At 42.8% G+C, this 22,764-nt stretch overlaps 1 protein-coding gene and 1 long non-coding RNA gene across 2 annotated transcripts in view; one reads left to right on the plus strand and one right to left on the minus strand.

The window, feature by feature from the left end:
• The window catches only part of nrp2a (neuropilin 2a), a 78,507-nt gene extending 76,520 nt beyond the window's left edge, over positions 1-1,987 (plus strand). Inside the window, exon 17 of the mRNA XM_066661729.1 lies at positions 175-1,987. Within this exon, the coding sequence (XP_066517826.1) occupies positions 175-479 (305 nt within the window). The 3' untranslated portion in view covers positions 480-1,987. The remainder of the gene's footprint in view (positions 1-174) is intronic.
• Positions 1-17,300, minus strand: part of LOC136687369 (uncharacterized) — a 36,208-nt gene extending 18,908 nt beyond the window's left edge. The window contains exon 1 of the long non-coding RNA XR_010800444.1: positions 17,198-17,300. This is a non-coding gene — a long non-coding RNA (uncharacterized lncRNA). The remainder of the gene's footprint in view (positions 1-17,197) is intronic.
• Between the last annotated feature and the right edge of the window lie 5,464 nt (positions 17,301-22,764).

Raw genomic sequence — 22,764 nt, forward strand, 5'->3', positions numbered from 1 at the left:
CTGAATAAAAGTGGTCAGCTCATTGAGGTTTGCAAAGCATCAAGTCCCTGTCAGAAGGCTCCAGGGAGATGATTTAGATGTTGCCTCATTGTTGTACATTTTAGCTTAGCTTTAGTTGCTAATGATGCTCACGCTAAACATGCCTAACAAGTCCTTGTTTTCCTTTGGTTCAAGGTCTTCAATATCCAGAGTGGAGCACTGCGGAGCCCTCTTCAGACCCGCCGGTGACGCGAGTGCCGGACAAGGAGAGTTCCTGGCTCTACACTCTGGACCCCATTCTTCTGACCATCATCGTGATGAGCTCCCTGGGTGTCCTCCTTGGGGCCGTGTGCGCTGGGCTCTTACTCTACTGCACCTGCTCATACGGAGGTCTGACCTCACGCTCGTCCACCACTCTGGAGAACTACAACTTCGAGCTCTACGATGGCATCAAACACAAAGTCAAGCTCAATCAACAGCGCTGCTGTTCGGAAGCTTGAAGGCCGCCCGGTCGAAGGTCATGGGAATCACCGGATTTGACCCTGGAATGATGCTTGTGGACTCATGAAGAGACAAGAGCTTGGTATATTGGTGTGCATGTCCCTCTTGGCATGGGAACAACTGACCGGCACTTCTCGCTCAGTTCAGGTAGCTCTTTCCTGGACCTGGGATTTTGGTAGAATGGTATTTGGGAATTTCTTGGAGGGATGTCTTGTGAAACAGTTGTCCCAGCTTCGCCTCGACGACAAGATATCAGTACATATCAAAGGTTCTGCCTATTTTCCAAAACAAGGAATGTATATCAACATAAAGCTTAGATTTATAAATTGGAGATGATCTATGGTGGAATTGACTGGAGTGCTCTCCACTTCTGAGTTGCAGATCTCAGAAGAATTTGATGAGGTTTTGGATGGTTGTTTTTCTTATTTTCCAAGGCCCTGAGATGTGATGCCTTAATGCTGGTCAGTACTTTTTGCTATGCTATGATCTAGACAGATCATCCATTCCATTCCTAATAGATCACAAACATTCTGCTTGTTTAGTTCTGTGGTATTGTTTTGTGTTTGGCTTTGAGTTGAGTTGATGGAACAGGATGTTAAGAAACAAAAGGGACCTTGTTCTGCTTAAAATAAGAGGTGGGTAGGTTTTGTTCCAGGCCTTGTGCCTATGCTTTTGTGTTTTTCAACAGGAGTGGGGGACCATATTGCTCTCTTTTCATTTTGTCAGTGCAACCTATGGATTGCTGTAAAAGGGACCTAATCAATTCCAGGGTTTTAAGGGATTTCAGGTCAAGTCATTCCATGTAGACTAAGAAATAGTGACCATTCTTAAAAGTCTTAGAAATTTTTGCTCATTTGCTCATTCATTTCCCCATTTTTTTTAAACCCCATTTGCTTGCACAGGCTAAAAGCTGACAGGAGAAATCAGGTTGGGTCTTGTCAGCTTTTTGTCAAGAAAAGATCATCTCCAACGTGTTCAGTTTTTTCCCAGTCCACTCAGATGGACCTAATCTTTTGACAAGCTTTGTAACACACATATATACATTAACGCACACATACATCACTCATGGAAATATATCACTGTTGCAACAACCCAGCAAAGACAAGACACAGGCGATCACCAGGAGGAATTGTGGGAGACTGTGCCTAAAAGGAATTGTAGAGACCAGTATTTTTGAGGCATTGCAAACCCTTAAGGACAAGTTTAAGTGTGATAGCTTGTACTGCTCAAGGGGACAATGAACCCACACACACACACACCCACACACAACACTACCACTGGACCGGGGGACTTTTCCAAGTGCCTTGGAGCCATTCTGCTCCAGCCTCTGCTCTGGCGCTAAAAAAGACCGGAGCTTCCTTCTGTCTGAAAAAAAAAAAAAACCCTCCGAATATTGACTCAAAAATCTCAGCACTGGTTGGACTTCCAGTGAAGCTCTGGAGGCTTTGTACAGAACAAAATGTGCTTTTTATGATGATGATGATTATTGTTATTATGGTTATTTAATAAAGGATTGTTAAATATCAGGGAATGAGCTGCTTTGTTTTATTTACTGAGCCACATGCAGGAAGGAGACCCTCAGGGTAGTATGCGCCCCATGTTTATTGAATGCAAATGATAGTCTAATTTTAATATGAATCAGTGTATTGCTGGGTTTTATTGCACTGGAAACCAACTGGGGTCTGTTCATTTATTCATTCGTTTATTTATTCATTCACTGTTTTGTAAGCACATTATCCTGATCAGGGTGGTGTTGGTGGGCCCATAGTCTACACCAGGACACCAGGGCCTCACACACTCCCACCTGTGGACAATTTCACACAGCTAATCCACTTACCAACATGTGTTAGAGCTAGGGTTACCAATTGATTAAAAAAAGGGAAATTAATCACACAATATGTTCAATTAATCATGATTAATGGTGTTGACCCTTATTTTAATAATTGAATTTTTTTTTTAATTCTACATGTATTTATCTATATTAAAACAACACAGTGGATTTATATTCACGTTAGTGGTGTCTATAAATTAAACACTGTATAATCACTAAATTATTTTTCAAATGCTAGTACTACCAGGTGTTTTTTTGGTTCAGTGTAAAAAGGCCACCTACCCTTGGAAGATTAATGAAATACACAAATATTACTGACAGCCACTATTTTACAACAGGTATTGGGTTTCTGTGGGCTTTTAGGGCAGGGGGAACCTTTGCAGACATTGTTAGATGTTGTGTTTTCCTTTGTCTACATCCAAAAACTTTTAAACTCCTGTTTAAACGAATGTTTTTGTAGCGATGTCACCTCCAGTGTGGAGTAGATTTCAACCCGGCTACAAAGAAAAGAACTGGCATGTACCTATAAAAACAAATCCATGAAAAGATCAACACACACATACACACTGTTTAACTACACACACACACACACACACACACACATCGGCTGCAGCCTCTCTCATCTCCCCATGGGCTCCCATTAGCCAGGACCTTCAGTCGCCTTCGTTTAGAAGCTCACAACATCAAAGCTTTGAAGTGCCTTACTGTTACACACACCCCCCACCCACAACCCTCTCCCCCCACCCAACCCCCAAAAGTCTCCTTCATCCCCCCTGCAGCAACCACCCAACCAACTGCCTCCCGCTTTTAACTCTTTCTCTGCAGTGCTACCTTTTCTGGTAGCCTTAAAAATGCCTCAGGGTTTGCCCAGCTAAGCTATTCCCTATGCAGTCCGAGCTTGACTAAATGCTAATAGGATCAACAGTTTCTACCTTTACAGACTGACTTCTAAAGAACGTCTGGGAGCTGCTTTAGTCAACATACCACAAGGATCAAACCCCACAACAGCATTCGCCTGCTATCTAAGGAGCCCTGTTAAGATCAGCCAGTTGGAGCGCTTGTTCCTTTAAATGATAATGAACCGCTCACTGTTCACCCTGACTCTGAGTGCACAGCAGTGAGGAGGTAGGAACAGAAGCTTAACCTCGATTTTAGACTCTCAGATAAACCCAAGTCCCGTGCTGTGATTGGACGACCTCGGAGGAAGGGGTGGAACAACTCTAAAGTGCTTACGCTCTGTAAGTCGCAAGACAAAATCAGAAATGTGCTTGTTTTCTTATTTAAGCAGATCACAAGAAACTGAGTGGCTTGTTTTATTGTAATTAATGTGTTGATGCACTCAAAATTTATTTTTATCATAAGTTCTCGTTAATTTACAGTGGCCTTGGTTTGGAAGTGTAAAAACCTCAAAGAACAACAAAGTGCTGATGAAGCTCTTGAAACAATAGGACACTGTTCTCAAGACTTTTATCAATGGATGAAAGGACAACATTCGTTGACACACTAAGAAACCTTGGTAAACAACAGCAACAACAAGAGCAGGTTAGAATGTGATCTGATGTCTCTCTTACAGCTCATTGATCCTGATGAAAGACCATTTTATTTTTTTTATTTGTGCAATATTTGGAAATGAATAAATAAATAAATAGTCTTTTGAAGTTCACACCCAAACATGTCCACACAGGATATAAATAAAACATTTTAAATATGTTTTACCAACGTGTGTTTTTGGACTGTGGGAGGAAACCGGAGCACCCGAAGGAAACTCACGCGGACACAGAGAGAACACACCACACTCCTCACAGACAGTCACCCGGAGGAAACCCACGCAGACACAGGGAGAACACACCACACTCCTCACAGACAGTCACCCGGAGGAAACCCACGCAGACACAGGGAGAACACACCACACTCCTCACAGACAGTCACCCGGAGGAAACCCACGCAGACACAGGGAGAACACACCACACTCCTCACAGACAGTCACCCGGAGGAAACCCACGCAGATACGGGGAGAACACACCAAACTCTTCACAGACAGTCACCCGGAGGAAACCCACACAGACACAGGGAGAACACACCACACTCCTCACAGACAGTCACCCGGAGGAAACCCACACAGACACAGGGAGAACACACCACACTCCTCACAGACAGTCACCCAGAAGAAACCCACGCAGACACAGGGAGAACACACCACACTCCTCACAGACAGTCACCCGGAGGAAACCCACGCAGACACAGGGAGAACACACCACACTCCTCACAGACAGTCACACGGAGGAAACCCACGCAGACACAGGGAGAACACACCACACTCCTCACAGACAGTCACCCGGAGGAAACCCACGCAGACACAGGGAGAACACACCACACTCCTCACAGACAGTCACCCGGAGTGGGAATCGAACCCACAACCTCCAGGCCCCTGGAGCCCTGTGAATGTGACACCTACCTGCTGCACCACCGTGCCGCCCATTTTAAATAAATCATTAAATAAATAAATAAAAATATAACCAAATGTTAGACTACTTGATTTATATCAGTATTATATTTAGTTGATTGATCTAAAAATATATCTTCTACACACTCTTAAAAAACGCAGTTCTTCAAGTGTTTTAGAAAAGAGACTATGGTTCTCCAAATAACCATAGAACCATGATGATGCGAAAAACCATTCTGTCACTGTCTACTGAAAACATGTAGCTCCATTTTTTTTAAGTGTATTTTACTGCATCACTTGAACACAGCAGCAGCGCATTGTGTGGGAAAGTCATGATGAATGGACCAATAGAAATGCTCCAACATTAATTATAATAAAACACTTCACATTGACTACCATTGTAGGTTAAGATGCTTATTATTTTTTCCTTTTCGGGTAAAGTTGCTAATTTGGAGATACATGTTTTTCTGCTATTGATACCACATCAAGCTTGTAACAGTAGATCATTTCCTACAGAGAACTATTTACAGAAAGATTACATACAACATATTTTCCAAAAAATAGGCATGGGTTAATATAGAATCAATGTCTTTAGGACAGAACCCTTGATAAGGGAAAAAAATTAATCAAAAAAACCTCCCTAACCTTTATCCCTGTCACAGTACCTTGCGTGAAGTATGGTGGTGGAAGCATCATGATACATGGCATCACATGCATTTGAAAATCACCTGGAGAGTTTAACATCCCATAAGGCATCACAGACGAATTTAATCTCATTGGTCAAAATGATCAAATTTTATTTAGAGGTCATTTAGAGGGTCTTGTTCCAACCTTAGGGAATTAAAGGGAGTTTGCCAAGGTGGGGGCAGGAGGGGGGGGCAAATTTAACCATAACACCAATTCCTCCAATCTGTAATCAATGACTTGTTAAAGGTAATTGCTAATGACATCCCCCACAGGACCCCATCAAAGCACGTATGGTTTGGGCAGTGGATCATTCTCAGCCCTCCAGTCTTGACCACTGGAGAAAGTATGCAGAGCAACAGATTGTTGAACCAAAACGTTACACACCACAGCCGTTTTCACAAAGATGTCTGTAGAGACTGATGTATAGTTGATGTATTAACACATCATCCTCAAAGATCTGACCACAGGGTTTTGGACCCCTGACTCTGACGGACCTGTGAACCCTCGAGAAGCAGGAAACTGCTCCACGGAGCTGAGCCAGAGTTAGCGTTGGGCTCTGTTGTTGCCGTCCAAATGATTCGGCTTCGGTGAACGTTGTTTTCCCTTGCTGTCAGATTGAAATCTAATTCTCCACCGGGGCCCACCCCGCAGAAGATCAGAGAGCTAGCCCCCTCTCGCTAAGCAGGGCCCGCCATCAAAGCTTTGGCTGCTTTCTGGAAGCCGATAGGGTGGCTAGCGCCCGGAGGGAGGGGCCAGGAAATGCGGAAAGCACACACTAATTTATCTTAAGAATGGGGTAATGGAAACGAGATGCAAAAGTGGACAAACCCAAGTCTCGTGTGCTTTGTGTGGGTCGCCGAGCGGGGCGCTTGATCTTTAAGTGTTTCCTTATGGACGACTACTGGACTTGGCCGGGACTGGACTGAGTGGCTTCTAGTCTCTCAGCTCAGGTTGACCACTCCCTATTCACTTACTGTAGACAGCTGATATAAACAGTTCATGAACCCAAAGCAACCTCATTCTTTTTATTTCAATAATTAAATAATTTTAAGAAAGTTTTTTTTTTTTTAATTACCGTGTAATTACATTAACACCACATGTAACAACAATGTAACTATTGGTGATATTATCACTGTTGCAACTGCATTACAGTAGTACACCTTGTAGTGTACCAACAATTACTCATGTAATTACACTAATTTAACCCAATTATTACAATGTAATTACATAAATTAATTATAAATGGGACAGAGTACATTTACATTAGTTACATGACTACAATCCACATGTAAGTGTGAATATATCACCAGTAGTTACACAGTTATTACACTAGTTGTTAATGTGTTACTACATGGTTATTGAAGATAATAAAACAAAATCAAGACCAAACATAGACATTGCTACAAATTCTTAAGAATAAAAAGCTATGTTCATTCAGATTTCAGAGAACATTCCCATGTATCGTTCCCAGGGCTTGCATGTTATGTACAAATTATAGCTCACCTTAGCATTATTACAATAAAGAGTTGGTTTAATGGTTTCCAAATATTTCATTGTCATTTTTTTTATACAAGCATCATACACCTCGTCTCGTGACTTGACAGCCGTGTCTTGGGACTTCATGTTTGGGCTCTGCGGGGTTAATTTGAAAAAAAATGTGTATAACTTGTACCTCCATTATATTTCAGCCCTCGCTCTTCCCCTCCTGAACCCCAGCACGAGAAGACATGCCACGGTGCACATTTCCTAGCTTCTATATCTGAACCTGACGAGGAAGCCAGACTGCCTGTGGGCACGAAGAGTTAAAATTACTTCTGAACGTCTGGAGCCTCTGGGGACGGTCCCCTGAAACACAGGTCTGCGGGAATCAGCAAAACAAGCCCCCGACGTGCACCCCTGGCGCAGACCGCGAGGCGTGGAGCAGTGAATTCACAAAAAACACGCTCCAGAAGCTGCCCTTGTCTTTCCTGCATCATCCAGATGTCCTTAACCCCCTGTGTAAGATTATTACTTAGTAATTACATGTCTTTAGCACAAATCCATTGTTATTGCAACCTTGTGAACTGAGAACGAGTATTACCAATTTTTTTTTTGAGGAAAGCAGCCAACATATAATGCAAACCAGGCACTTTTGTATACACACAGACCCCTCCATCCCCCATCACCACCACTCCAGCTTCACTCCCTCACTCCTGGGGTTGAGATTGCTGGAGCTGTCTCATTTCTACTCAGCAGTGTCTGGGAAGCCGTCCCGGAGCAGTGGCTCCACTCTGTTCTTTTCCAGGGGTTCAAAGCTCTTATCTGGGTCAGTGGACTGGTGGAGGTGGTGGGGGGGGTGTAGGGGAAAAGACAGGGTCCCTCTTTGCTCTGATGCTGGTGACAGCAGCACAATCTCAGCCTGTAGACCAGTGTATCCTCAAGTCAAGGTTGCAAAAAAGGGTTCCTTGGTGGTTTTTGGCTTGGAACTATGTACCATAAAGGTGTGGTTCTCATAGCTGTTCAGTAAATGGCTATTAAACCACTTTCCAACTCATTTTCCCACTTCAGGGTAGTGGTACAGAGAGAAAGATGCAGGGTTTGGTCTTTTTCCCCAACTTTATTTTTAGTGGGTGGGGCTAAATCAGGCTTATGACAAATCAGGATCAGTGATGTGTTTACAACACTCACCTCAAGAAAGACATTGTCTTCAGAAATATCAGCACCTAAAACCCTTTCTTAGAGGGACAGCTGTCCATGTCTTTTCTTTAAAAGACGTCCTACGTGGGGCGCCATTAAAATCAATGAAGGATGAGTGAGTTTTCTCAAGTACTTCCAGAAGAGGCATGTGGACTCTTTTGCTGCCCATTGTTGATAGGTTTCTTTTCAGGTGGCCGGTGTTTGATGCACTGGGACTGTGTGGTGCTAGGAGACAGTGTGTGTGTGTGTTATACAAATCATAAACTACAGTTACATCACTGGCCATCCTCTGAGACCTTATCTGCTGCATGGGCATCCAAACCCTGGCCGTCCTCTGAGGGAAGGGTGTATTAATCCCAACAACTGGATTAATGATTGGGGTTAAACTTCTTGGTCATTACTGTCTTTCCAGGGGTTAACTGTGTCACATTCCCAATAATGCAGCATCTATACGGTCCATGGTCTTACTGGATACTGCCCCCACAGCCCCCCCCCCCCCCCCCCACCACACCCCCAACCTCTGTAGGGACCACTGGATTAGCCGGTTCCTGAGGTATATTTACAGGACGTCAGGAGGTAAACACTGAGCTTCTGGGTCTCGTCTTGTGCGTCTGGATTTTAACAGAAGGGGGGTCCAGAGAATGGAAGCGTGACAGTGGAGTCGGTTACGGATCAACAGACGGAACGTGACAGAGCGGCGTTTATGATCTACACCCGAGAGAAAATGAAGTGAGGACTGAGGAAAGTCAGAGGTGTTCCAGAGAAACAGAGAGAGAGTGAGAGAGGAGAGGGAAACAGAGAGAGAGGGAAACAGAGAAACAGATAGAGAGGGAGGGGGTGAGAAACAGAGAGACAGAGAGAGCGAGAGGAACAGAGAGAGCAAGAGGAACAGAGAGACAGAGATAGAGGGAAACAGAGAGACAGAAAGAGAAAGAGAGTGAAGGTGAGAAACAGAGAGAGAGAGCGAGAGGAACAGAGAGAGCGAGAGAGGGAAACAGAGAGACAGAAAGAGAGAGAGGGAAACAGAGGGACAGAAAGAGGGAAACAGAGAGAGCGAGAGAATGAGAGAAACAGAGAGAGAGGGAAAGAGAGAGACAGAAAGAGAGAAAGAGAGAGAAGGTGAGAAACAGAGAGAGAGAGAGAGAGGAACAGAGAGACAGAGAGCGAGAGAGGGAAACAGAGAGACAGAAAGAGAGAGTGAGAGAGGGAAACAGAGGGACAGAAAGAGGGAAACAGAGAAACAGAGAGAGCGAGAGAATGAGAGAAACAGAGAGAGAGAGAGCGAGAGAGGGAAACAGAGAGACAGAAAGAGAGAGTGAGAGAGGGAAACAGAGAAACAGAGAGACAGAGATAGAGAGAGGGAAACAGAGGGACAGAAAGAGGGAAACAGGGAGAAACAGAGAGAGGGAAGGGTGAGAAACAGAGAGAGAGGGAGGGGGTGAGAAACAGAGAGAGAGGGAGGGGGTGAGAAACAGAGAGAAACAGAGGAACAGAGAGAGAGGGAGGGGGTGAGAAACAGAGAGAAACAGAGAGAGAGGGAGGGGGTGAGAAACAGAGAGAGAGGGAGGGTGTGAGAAACAGAGAGAAACAGAGAGAGAGGGAGGAACAGAGAGAGAGGGAGGGGGTGAGAAACAGAGAGAGAGGGAGGGTGTGAGAAAGAGAGAAACAGAGAGAGAGGGAGGAACAGAGAGAGAGGGAGGGGGTGAGAAACAGAGAGAGGGGGAGGGGGTGAGAAACAGAGAGAACGAGAGGAACAGAGACCAGAGAGAGCAAGAGGAACAGAGAGACAGAAAGAGAGAGTGAGAGAGGGAAACAGAGAGAGGGAGGGAAACAGAGGGAAACAGAGAGAGCGAGAGAATGAGAGAAACAGAGAGAGAGGGAAAGAGAGAGACAGAAAGAGAGAGAGAGAGAGAAAGAGAGAGAGAGAGAGAGAGAAGGTGAGAAACAGAGAGAGAGAGAGAGAGAGAGGAACAGAGAGACAGAAAGAGAGAGTGAGAGAGGGAAACAGAGGGAGGGAGAGAGAAACAGAGAGAGCGAGAGAATGAGAGAAACAGAGAGAGAGGGAAAGAGAGAGAGAGAGAAGGTGAGAAACAGAGAGAGAGAGCGAGAGGAACAGAGAGACAGAAAGAGAGAGTGAGAGAGGGAAACAGAGAGGGAGGGAAACAGAGAAACAGAGAGAATGAGAGAAACAGAGAGAGGGAAAGAGAGAGAGAGAAGGTGAGAAACAGAGAGAGAGGGAAAGAGAGAGAGAGAAGGTGAGAAACAGAGAGAGAGAGAGCGAGAGGAACAGAGAGACAGAGAGCGAGAGAGGGAAACAGAGACAGAAAGAGAGAGAGAGAGAGAGAGAGAGAGAGGGAAACAGAGACAGAAAGAGGGAAAAAGAGAGAAACAGAGAGAGCGAGAGAATGAGAGAAACAAAGAGAGAGGGAGACAGAAAGAGAGAGAGAGAGAGAGAGAGAGAGAGAGAGAGAGAGAAAGAGGGAGAGAGAGAGAGGGTGAGAAACAGAGACAGAAAGAGAGAGAGAAAAAAAAACAGAGAAAGAGAGTGACAGAGAGAGAGAGACAGAGAGAGAGAATCAGAGAGAGAGACAAAGAGAGGGTGAATAAAAATCACAGTTAAACTGATTTGAACTTTTCCTCAGGAACAACTGAAATCTGCCTCCCTCCATTCCACCACTCTCTCCCTCTCCGTATCCGTTCTTCCCAGCTCCAGGGGCTGACACAAGGAACACGTTATGGGAAAAAAGAAAGAGCAGAGCGGAATGTTCCGGCTATCTTTGCAAAATCCACCTCCAGCATGAAGACGACGGTGAAGATGATGGAGGTGTATCATCACACTGCGAGGCAGGAATGTGGAGGCGAGGAACTGCTGGAATTCCAGAGGGTCGATGTGTTTTCTTTGGAAAGAAGGATTCACACGCATTCCTCAGGTCCACACACCTGAACAAGCCCATTACACTCTGTTCTGGGAGCAGTAAAAACCCTTTACCAGCCTTTAACACGTACCTTTTCAGTTGTGTACTACACTAATTATAATAATAACTGTAGGCATTAGCAGCAATTTGGCTCTAAATCCCAGCTTCATGTTTGGTGTACAATATATAATTGGACTATTGTGAAAAGCACAGATGTTTCAACTCTACTAAAAATGAGTTATGACATCACAATGAGTGTAAAATAGATGGAAAATAGATGGAAAATAGACGGAAAATACGTTGGCCACTGAACAAAGTGTGTACTCAAACTTCTAAGAAACCCCTACTGGACACACTGCCAGTGCAATGGAAATTGACTTTGCACCTTATTTATTTATTTATTTATTTATTTATTTATTTTCAGGTCCTGTATTGTGTTTACTGATAGGGGAGTCCCTGTGCGAGCATCTTCACCCTGCACAAGTTCTCTCATATAACTGTAGAAATGATGCACAAGGCTTTCTACCCTGTTGGGGGCGCTGTGTGTCTGTGAGGTCAGTGATGACCTCGGTTGTGTTTAATCAGAAAAAAAATAATAAACTTAGTCCATATGTCGATTATATTCTTATTTGTGGGTTCTGAGGTACAAAATGTGTGTTTCTAAATGAGCGCAAAAAAGTAAACATCGACTGTGGTTGCTACAGCGACACATCATGCTGTTTAGAGCCAGTGCGGTCAGGGGTTTAATTCAATTCTTTGGCTAAACCTGTATTCGAGCTGCATTACTGTTACCTGATTGGGTAACTGGAGTGCTGTTACTCGCATTAACACTCTCAGATAGATACACACTATTATTAAATAAACAAGTAACTGGAAGCTAGTAAAATAGAAACTATTTGGCTTATTGGTGTGTAATAAATGGATTACAAGCATGTAATAATTGTATAAAATGAAAATATTAGATGTGTATATTTTGAATAGTATAAAATGTTCAGGAGTTAGGGCGGGGGTGAGGGGTGAGGGGTGAGGGGGGGTGAGGGCAGTGGTGTGGACAAATCCAGGTTCCCAGAATCCCTGGGTTCCCACATAATCCTTCAAAGTATGAACTATGAAATTCCTATCACCATGTAAACTGCTGGAGAGTAAAACCGGAACATTCACATACATTAAAAACATATTCAGGCCCCCCGTGGACCACTGCACATCTGTGCATTTCATAAAAGGTGTGTAGGCTGCTTTCTGCAACAATGCGAGCAGCAGACGGACTCAGACTCGGATCCCCATGCAGCTCCATTTGAAAATCAGGCCTCAATGAAAACATCATCCAGAACACAAACAAGCCCCACAAAAGAATTTCCTCTCGCCCTATAAACCCACCTCTCTCACACACACACGGGACAGCTCAGAAACACACACAGTGGCCCATCTACAACAATAAACACTCCGATCCGCCCTGCAAATATTCTCAATATCCGCTCTTTATTTTGGAAGAGCAGATGAAGGCGTCGTCTGAGGTCATGCTCCGATCCCGAGGGATCTCCAACAAACTTCCGATGTACAACAAGACTTCCACTTATTCTCAAACGGTCTGTAAATCATATTCGGAGAGGCGGGTTATTACTTATTCAGACAAAGGGATCATAACAGTGCTGCCGAGGGACTAAAAATAGCACTCCAGGAATTTCTAACATTTTTACATTATGATTTTTTAAGATTTGTAATTACAGTGCCCTCATAAACTGACCTCCAATCCAGAGGTCACTCCAAATTTGATATATGCTACAGACACAGTGCTGTAACCTGTCAGTGACATACAATGTGTACTTCATAAAAAGTAGTTACCCATAAATCCATCCATCCATTTTCCACCGCTTATCCGAGTCCGGGTCGTGGGGGAAGCAGTCAGAGCAAAGAAACCCAGACCTCCCTCTCCCCAACCACTGCTTCCAGCTCCTCCGGGGGTATACCGAGGCGTTCCCAGGCCAGTCGAGACATATAGTCTCTCCAGCGTGTTCTTGGTCTGCCCCGGGGCCTCCTCCCCGTTGGACATGCCCGGAACACCTCACCAGGAAGGCATCCAGGGGGCATCTGAACCACCTCAACTGGCTCCTCTCGATGTGGAGGAGCAGCGGCTCCACTCCGAGTCTCTCCCGGACGTCCGAGCTCCTAACCCTGTCTCTAAGGGAGAGTCCAGACATCCTGCAGAGAAAACTAATTTCAGTCGCTTGTACCCGCGATCTCGTTCTTTCTGTCACTATCCAAAGCTCGTGACCATAGGTGAGGGTCGGGACGTAGATTGAACGGTAAATCGAGAGCTTTGCTCAGCTCTCTCTTCACCACAACGGACCGGTACAGAGCCCGCATTACTGCTGACGCTGCACCGATCCGCCTGTCAATCTCACGCTCCATCTTTCCCTCACTCGTGAACAAGACCCCGAGGTATTTAAACTCCTCCACTTGAGGCAGGATCTCACTTCCAACCTGGAGAGAGCACTCCACCCATTAAACCCATAAAAATGTGGGTTAATTATATTTGTGGATCTTCCTGAGTGAATATCTGGCAACCCAGTGTGAAAACTCAGCCTTGAAACTTCTGCCTGATTCTAATCCTAAACCTTCCCCTACCCTAATGACTTCAACTTAGCCTTAAACCTAATTCTAACGCTAGCGTTTGTGCTTTATTCCATGCATTCACTACCCAATCTACACAGGTTAAAAGCCCCCAATCACAGAGTCGGTATGAGACTTCCCCCTTCCCCCTGGTTAAATACCGGGCTGCCGTACAAACCGGAGACCCTCCGGCCTCTGACTTTACTCTCTGTCATCTTTTCTTTAAAAGCGTCCAGCCAGGTCCTCGCCTACCAGAACAACATGACAGAAGGGTTGGTGGTGGCATGGGCATCGCACTGATCTTGCAGGAGCAGCTCTTGGTGGCAGTTGCCATGGAAACAGAGGTGGGCGGCGGGAGCGTCACACAGCCATTAGGCTGCCATTATGACTGTATGGCTCATGGGGGATCTTTTCTGGCTGCTTTCAAAAATGTATAAACACTAGTTAAACTATGCAATAATGAACTGCCTAGTGAGTAAACACAATATAAAACCCAGCTATATTCTAACCAGCTCCCACCATGGCATTAGTGTCACTGCTGAGCATAGAACAGTCCACTCAATATATTTCTGGACTGTGGTAGTCCAGTACTGCTTCTTTTCCACTTTTGGACAGGACAGAATTTCAGAAAACCTGCAGGATAGAAATAGGGCATGGATTCACTATAGCGAGACAGTATAATGTGCTTCTAAGTTGCTTATTATGCTTAAAGTGTGTGAAGACTTAAGAATGTGTGACCTGTCCACACATGTGCGTGGGTGTACTCACACACACATGAATACTTTAAATGAATAAAGTGTGTTCCATAGATGAAAATTCAGTTCCTCACTGTCTCCAGCCAAACGTCTCCTGAGCAGCTCTACTGGACCAGGACAGGGATCACATGACTTGAGCTGTACACTGCAGCACGGTGATGGATGGACCTTGGCCACTTCGCATTTCTCCAAACACATTATCCTTCAACACACCGGCTCCTGGGAGTGAGGGAAAGGCCGGAAAACAGGACTAAATGCTGGCTCTCAGGGCCGAAATGGGAACAGAACTGAGTTTGAGGGATTGGTGTGGATTTGCCGAATGGGGGAGGGTGCGACTTCATGGTGGTGGTGCTGTGAGGGGTTCAGTGGTTAAAAGTAACGGAGGAACATTTCTTGACTCTAAATTTCAACAGATTTTGTCAGTATATGAACTGGATCTGAGTGTCCACATTCATATATTGGAACCTGTTTATTTGCATAGACCACTTTTTTGGAGTCCTACTCCATTATATTCTGGATCCAGGTGTTCAATTGCACACTCAGTTTGTCTAATCTCTTTAGAAAGGCATTGACCAGTCAAATGAAATGCTCATATTTCACGAGATTAAGAATGATACCAAGTGTGAATACCAAGGGTAAGAGGCCCCCGCCTCCTTCACTGGCTTTGGGATGATTTTTGGGGTCGTGTTTTTGATCCAGAACTAATCGCCCAACATCGGCAGCCAATATGTGACTCAGTGCAATCAAATCCTCATAACTAGTGGAAAGGCTTTCCAGAACAGTCAAAGCTGTTACTGCAGAAATACAATAGGGGGCCTACTACCAAATACACCTCCGACATGTGTAAACACCTTCAGGAAAAGGCAAGCCAGCCTTAACCTTGAATGGAAGTCCATGGACCTGGATTGTTTCATATGGATTGGACATTATAGTGGGTGAGTGCCAATGGGCAAGGGTTTTTCAAACATTATCATTGTCACTGTGAAGTGCCGGCACATGGGATCAACTGCAAATTTGGCTGATGATCTTCACACTTGGAACGGGTTTTACGCCGCATTCCCTTCCCGACCGAACCCCGCAGCAATGCCCTAAAGGTTGAAAAGACGACTTGGGTCTGGAAGGTCACGGAGTCTATCTCCAGGACTGGCAGGAAGAAATGGAGTGGAGGAATGGCACTTTCTCCTTCATCAACATCCACAGTTGAAACATCCTTAAGCAGGGCACCTATCCACCAACTACTCCCTGGAATGGCTGCTTACAGTTTTAGATGTGGGTTCACCACAGTTTCACACAGGCAGTAACCAGAGACAGGGTTCACACCCAGACCCCCAAGGCCACAAATTTACACCACCCAACCAACACTGGTCTTTGTTTAAATATAAACACCAACAAATCCCATACTTAGGACGGTGTCCTTCAACTGGTCAACGAAGACCTTTCTCTTCCATTCTTGTCCATTCTGTTGTTCCGCAGGATGTGTTAATATGCCTCTATCTGATCTTCCCTCCCTCCCTCCCTCTCTCTCAGTGATAAGCCAGAGGGAGTAGAGTGGTTCATTGACTCTAGAGTAGATCTCATTGTGTACAGTAGGAAGAGCTTGACTAGACAGAGATCTTATCAGGACTGGACCCCCTTCCAACTGCCTTCCATTCTTTCTACACTTCTGAAGTGTCTGTAAATTGGAAGGCCATGCTTTTTTCCCAGGTTCTCTGTGCTAGAAGAGTAGACTGACTGCAGTAGACACAGAAAAGCACATGCTAGGAAAAGGCTTTGTATTTGCTGCCACCTACTTGTGATGCTGAATATTTTTACAGAAAGAGTGGAATAGGGAAGACTGAGCTGAGCTGAGCTAAAATTAGAAAATGGTAGGAATGAGTGCACTAAATGTGTACTAAATATTATTGACACTCACATATTGTGTACTAAATATGTTTGTGGATGTTTAGGTGAATTTCTGGCAACCCAGCATAACAATTTCAGTCCTAAATGTAACCCTTAAATTTAGCTACAAAATGGTAGAAATGGCAGCATTACATCATTTGTTTAAACCTCTAAAGTAACACGATAAAACCTGGATATCAACCTAAATATTGGTTAAAGAACCAGAGATGTTTGTTCCCAGCTGGAATAAAACAAATGTAGGTTCTTCAGTACGAACCGTGATGGCATCTGTGGACATGTTTCTATACAGAAGCTCCAGAAAGATCAGAGAGCCTCAAAAAAAGCATGATCACAGACCGGTGATGGACTGCGTCATTTGCAGCATGTTACACTGCCATTAACTGTGCGTTGGGTAAAAGACCAGAGAACTAGAAGGATTCTGAGTACGTTTTCATTTTGAAACGGGTAATAAAACCAGGTGAATGCTGCGTCTGTGTGTTTCTGGGCTGTGGTCATAGCGGCACGAGGCATTTGACCAAAGCAGGTCACAGATGTATCATGAAGAGCTGAAATGAGATGAAAAATATGTCTCTGTTCCACCATGGAATAATAGTGCCATCTATTGGTAGAATCATGTCAAAGCAAGACTATGAGACAGAAACGTCCACCCAAATATCAAAAACTCTTAATTCCATATCGGTAAACGACTACTTCCTATTATTTTGTCCTTATCTTATATTTCCAAAAATATTTTACATGTCCCCCTAATTTCTTAAGCTCCAACAAGGGATCCCCTCTCCAAACGTCTGAACAGTGTTAACAGCCATGGCCATGGAATGACCTTCCCTTATTGCCCTATAACTTTTCTACCAGCCCCCCACCTCTCTGATATAATTCAGTTATCTTCTTAAACACTTACACAGCAGGAACTGGACGTCCCAGATGTTTCTCAAGAGAACGAGGCGTTCCAACAGACGTGAGAACTAGCCAAACAGACCACTGGGCCAACAACAACCTCTCCAGAATTAGTCCCTGGAACAGGTGAACCTGATTACCCATGGTCCCTAAGAGACCACTCTATGCCTCCCTCTGGTGGTGGAGTTGGGACTAACAGAGGGCCTGTACAGAGACGGGGGAGAGGGGGGGCAGGTCTATGACTCCATCTGGTGGTTGGACTGGCTATAAGGTCTATTTCCCAGACTAGGTGACAGTTTTCTAGCTCTCTCTAGTGGTGGAATATGGTCTGAAATATGGGGCCTATCCCCAGACTCGAGGACAGTGCTATAGCTCCCTCTAGTGGTGGAATTGAGTCTGATATATAAGGTCTATCCAAAGACTCCGGGATTGTAGTATAGTTCCCTCTAGTGGTGATTGGTGCTGGATATTCTCCTCTCTCTCAGAGATGAAAGCTTGAATTGCTGTTTATCTGAAGGGGAGAGTTTTCTGTGGGATGCCAGGTCTCACATGGTTGTTAAGGCTCCCACCTTCTCTGTATCTAGTAATCATATTTTAAACTTTTAAAAAGCTCATGTTAGGGATAAGGTTAACTTTCTCAGTAAAATCTTGTGGTCTAAAACTAATGCTAACCGCTAACTTGGGCAGTCTGGGGAATGGATTTTAAGGACATATGACTCGAGGGGAAAGAGTGGTATCTGACTGACAATTGCTGGAGACATGAGCCCCGTTCACTTTATAAACACCACTCTATTCAAATTTATTCAACAGTGTTAGCCTATTTTCACCCTGTTCTTCAATGCTCTTGACCCCCAGAAGACCACCACAGGGCTGGTGTAATTTGGGTGGTGGATCATTCTCAACATCAGTTTTTGAGATGGTCTAAATTTTAGAGCAATCTTCTTCAAAATGACCATAAGGTGGCGTCCAAGGCACACAAAAAGAATGGTGCCCTACTTCTGTCGCTACAATAAAACTTCTTCAGTCCTTAATTTGGCCAATTGCTAAACCTCACAAAATCTACATTTTAAATGAGTAAAAATGTAATATATGGATATATGAAGTTGATATGTGTCTGTAAACGTCACAAATCGCAGATTATGACGTATTCAAGTCAATAATCATAATTTACTGTGTAGGCAAAACTGACCAGTTGCATCTAGGAGACTTTTTACCACATTCTTCCGTTCGTGACTTATTTTTAGCATCCATTACCTTGTTATCAGATGTAATTTCCAGTAAATCCGCAAGGAGGCGCATGTGTGACATTACAGTTGTGTCTCTGGGCGCTATATAACGGCTTTACAAGCCACATCAGAGGACCTTCATTGCAGGCACGTGCCGCTAATAGGCTACGTCACAATGCTAAGTAAGCTTGATATTTTTTTTTTAACAATATTCTTACAAATGTATTAAACATTTTTCGGAGAATTTCTGACCAATCGAGTAAGTGTTTAGAGTCTGTGCCTGTGTCTGACGTGTGTTTGCCAAAAGCTTAAGTTTTTTTAAAGCAATATAAATAAACACACAAATAATAACTGTAAGCTGTAGGCTCAAATTATAACACATTTTCAAACATACAATTAAAAAATCTAAGTTATTGTGCAGCAAAACGCGTCGACATATTTCGCCATTACGTTGAACTGAAACAGGTGCCACTTGGTAAAAATCTCTAAACGATTTGAAAACAATAAAAATTAAGAAATGTACATCATTTGCTAGCCGTTGGTCTATTTGACCGCTTCTATTTTTATTCACTTATTTATTTTTAATTTTCCGTGTTTACAGCTAAACTCCCACATTCGTACTCTTTGTAATATTACGTCCAAAGGTACGTAAAACGTGTGTGCATACATATCACTTGTTTCCAACTGCCATATTCCCTCCTATTGACGTGAATAAAATGCATGGCTTATAAATATAAATAACAGGTGAGTCAGCGTGTCGCGCGAGCTCGTTCCCGACAACAGCCAATAATTTTGAAGGATGTGTGAGGGCTTGTAAGTACCATATTTTTTAGAAACCGTTGTAGGTTTCCTTATTGACGTTTAGATTCAGGTGCCCGCTGACTTCAGCAGGTTGCGGTGCATTGTAAATATCTGAATTAACACTGCATTATATTTTATTATATTCCTCACCATTTAGATTATTTTTCTCCGTAACGTCTGAGGGGCAGGTGATTCATCTCCAGCTGAAAGACTGCCATCACATGATGTAGTGGGCTCGCGCTGCTCCAAGCGAAAGGATCGCTTTTAGATTGTAGAGCTGAGCCTAAAATTCCCAGATTCCCAGAACTGTGAGTGAAACTTCTGAAAAGATACTGACCGTTGAATCTTGTAAGAACTGGACTTGACTTCAGCAGTGACTGCAGCTTATGGTGCTGAAAAAACAAAGCGAAACTATGTATTTTAGAGATGTATCATTGTCCAAACAGAAAACATGCTCAGGGTCTATTGATCTAAGTACAGTCCAGACGTATCCAGCGATGTTCATTCCCGGGCTCTGGGGCGGCCAGTCCATTGTTCTTTAAAAGGGGGGAAACGTCTTTATTTTATTTCCTTTCTCAGTTACACATCCTTTCAGACCCATGTTTTTTATTATTATTTTAGTTGTTGATTCACTGAGAAGGAATTACTTATGGACGTTCCTTAATGATGACTGTATTAAACCTGAAATCTGCCAGAGACTTTTCATCAGGAATGGTCCAGTTATGACTTTTTTTTTTAACTCTTTCATAATCAGCTGAAAAAAGGCGAAGTTATATTTGGAAAAAACATGCACAGATAAGTGTGACAGAAATCCCCAGCACAACCTCATTATCGTTGAACACACACATACACACGCGGGTTCAGGGGATGTTACATAGACAGCCATTCGTTTTTTAGAAACTTACCCTTTAACCTTAAATCTACTACTGGCCTAAACTTAACCTTAACTCTGAACTTAAACTTAATCCTGAGTCTAACCCTAAACCTAATTCTGACCTCACTTTTATCGTACGTTTAACACGTCTTCACTATAATACAATGACGTATTGTATAGGGGCATTATTTTTGTCCCCATAAGGAAGTCGTGAGTGTGTAAACAGAATTTGCCCAAACACACACACACACACACACACACACACACACACACACACACACACACACACACACACACACACACACACACACACAAACACACACACACTTTCAATGTTGATGGTAAAATGTAAGAGGGCCACACAGTCATTGGGAGAGTTTCAGCCCCCTGACTGAGGACTTATTTTATTGATTGAGGATCTTCTTAGTGAATGTAACCTTTACCTTTTAGGCCACAATTTCCGTTTATTTTCAGAGCTGAAAAATATTAAAAAAGGAAGCTTCTAACACCTACACGGGAAGTGTGACGTGCGTGATTTATTCCGTCTGTTCAGTACAGAAACACATACACACATACACACACACACACACACACACACACACACACGGGGGTGTATATAAAAATCCGCCGGAGTGTGTTCCACTTAGAAATTTAAAAACGACACCTCATTGGAGCAGAGGTGCGCACGCAAATCTAAAATGCAGAAAACATCAACAACGACAATAATAATAATAATAAATGAAAACAACAATAAGAATTGTACGCATTTTATCTTTGTTTTCTTTCTTTTTTCTCTTTTTTCTTTCTTCCTCACACCATTTTTAGAGCGAGGCTTGTAGGGTTTTTTTTTTTATTCAATAACTGGCCTCGCGCTCTCCGTCATCCATCATCCTATTACGGCCAGGGCCGTTAATGAATCACCGCCGCGAGCTCGTCAATAAAGTCATTCCCGTAAATGGTGTCTCCGGTGGCTCCTGTTTATATATTTATTTATATATTTACGCATTTATTTATTTATTTATTTATTCAGTGCGCGCGGCTTGGTAGGCCGCTGATAAAGCGGCCCCGTCGCTCGTTGGCGCGCGCTAATTAAACCCCTATATACGTTATACAGCGGCGCGCGAGCGGGCGGGTGGAGCTCTTTTCCAGATAAGAACGGGCGGCAAGGCGTGAGCGCGCGCATGGACCTGACCTAGAGGTCTTGCTGCTTTTGAACGAAACCCTGCCCGCTGAACGCGGCCTCATTAGTGCTTTTATTATTATTATTATTAGTGTCATTATTAAAGCTAATTATTATTATTATTATTATTATTATTATTATTAAATAACAATAACAACTGTAATAATAATAATAATAATAATAATAATAATAATAATAATAAAGCTCGAGGCAATGCAGTGAAGATTTCACAGGCGAGCAAGAAAAGTTTGTAGTCTCGTGAAAAATTACGCTACATTCAGTATTTTCTTTTCACTCCGTCTTTATTTACGCATTCATCAATCTATCTATTTATTTATCTACCTATCTATCTATCTATTTAGCTATCTAGTTAGCTATCGTAAGATGTGTGTTTTCGCTTTAGTAACACTACAAATAGTTTTTTTTTATTTGAACTATTGCGAATGTATTAGGTGATGTAATTATAGATAGATAGATAGATAGATAGATAGATAGATAGATAGATAATATCCAATCCTTGGCAGAATTGCAGGATTAGAAAAACACGCCCAATAAATAAATAAATAAATAAATAGAAACGCAAATTGAGCTCGGACTGATTTATCCCTGTCACGCAAATTATAGTGAAATAATTTACAATCCAATATGGAAGATAAAAAATATATATTATTCACTTCTTTAAGAATTAAACCGCCTTCTACAGAAGTCTACACGCAGCTTTGTGGTGAAAGAGAAAGTTAAATGAACAGCAAGAGTAAACAGAACCGCAGAAGCCTCTTGCTCTGGGATCATCGAGAATGATGATATTGTAGCAGTGACAGTCCCTAAATGTAGTGGTAGTAGTAGTAGTAATAGTAGTATTTGTTACTTTAAAAGAAGCAGTAGACGAACTAGTTATAACACACTCGTAAAACCGTTCCTAACAATAATAAGTAATGTTTACAACAACAACAAAAACGAAGTGAGTGTATTCTGAGAACTGTAAAACAATCTAAATAATAGTAACAAAATAAACAGTTATAATGGTAGAAAAAGCAGTAAAATGATTAATAGCAGAACTGTAACATTGTTATTATGACAGGAAATGAAATTAATAAATGAAGAATAAAAGTGACAATTATAATTTGAATACTACAAAAGAAAGGGAAAATCTTTCTACTATTACTACTGTTAATAATTTAAACAAATGTAACATTAATAGCAATACAGATAAAACATATCATAAAAACGGTGAAAAATATGGCAAATAAAATTTAAACAGTGGTAAAAACAACTGTAACAAAATAACTAAGAACGTATAAAATCCACTTGCGGTAACAATCACTAATTTACGCTAATTATTACTTAACTGTAATACGTCTTTTTAAAAAATTGAATAATGTGTTCAGATGAACGAAACATTTGGTAATAACATGAAAATTCGTAACAAAAATAAATCTATAATAAAAATGTAAAACTGTAAAAAAAAAAAAAAAAAAGAAAAAGAAAAA

This window comes from Hoplias malabaricus, chromosome 2, assembly GCF_029633855.1.
Source record: "Hoplias malabaricus isolate fHopMal1 chromosome 2, fHopMal1.hap1, whole genome shotgun sequence".
NCBI lineage: Eukaryota > Metazoa > Chordata > Actinopteri > Characiformes > Erythrinidae > Hoplias > Hoplias malabaricus.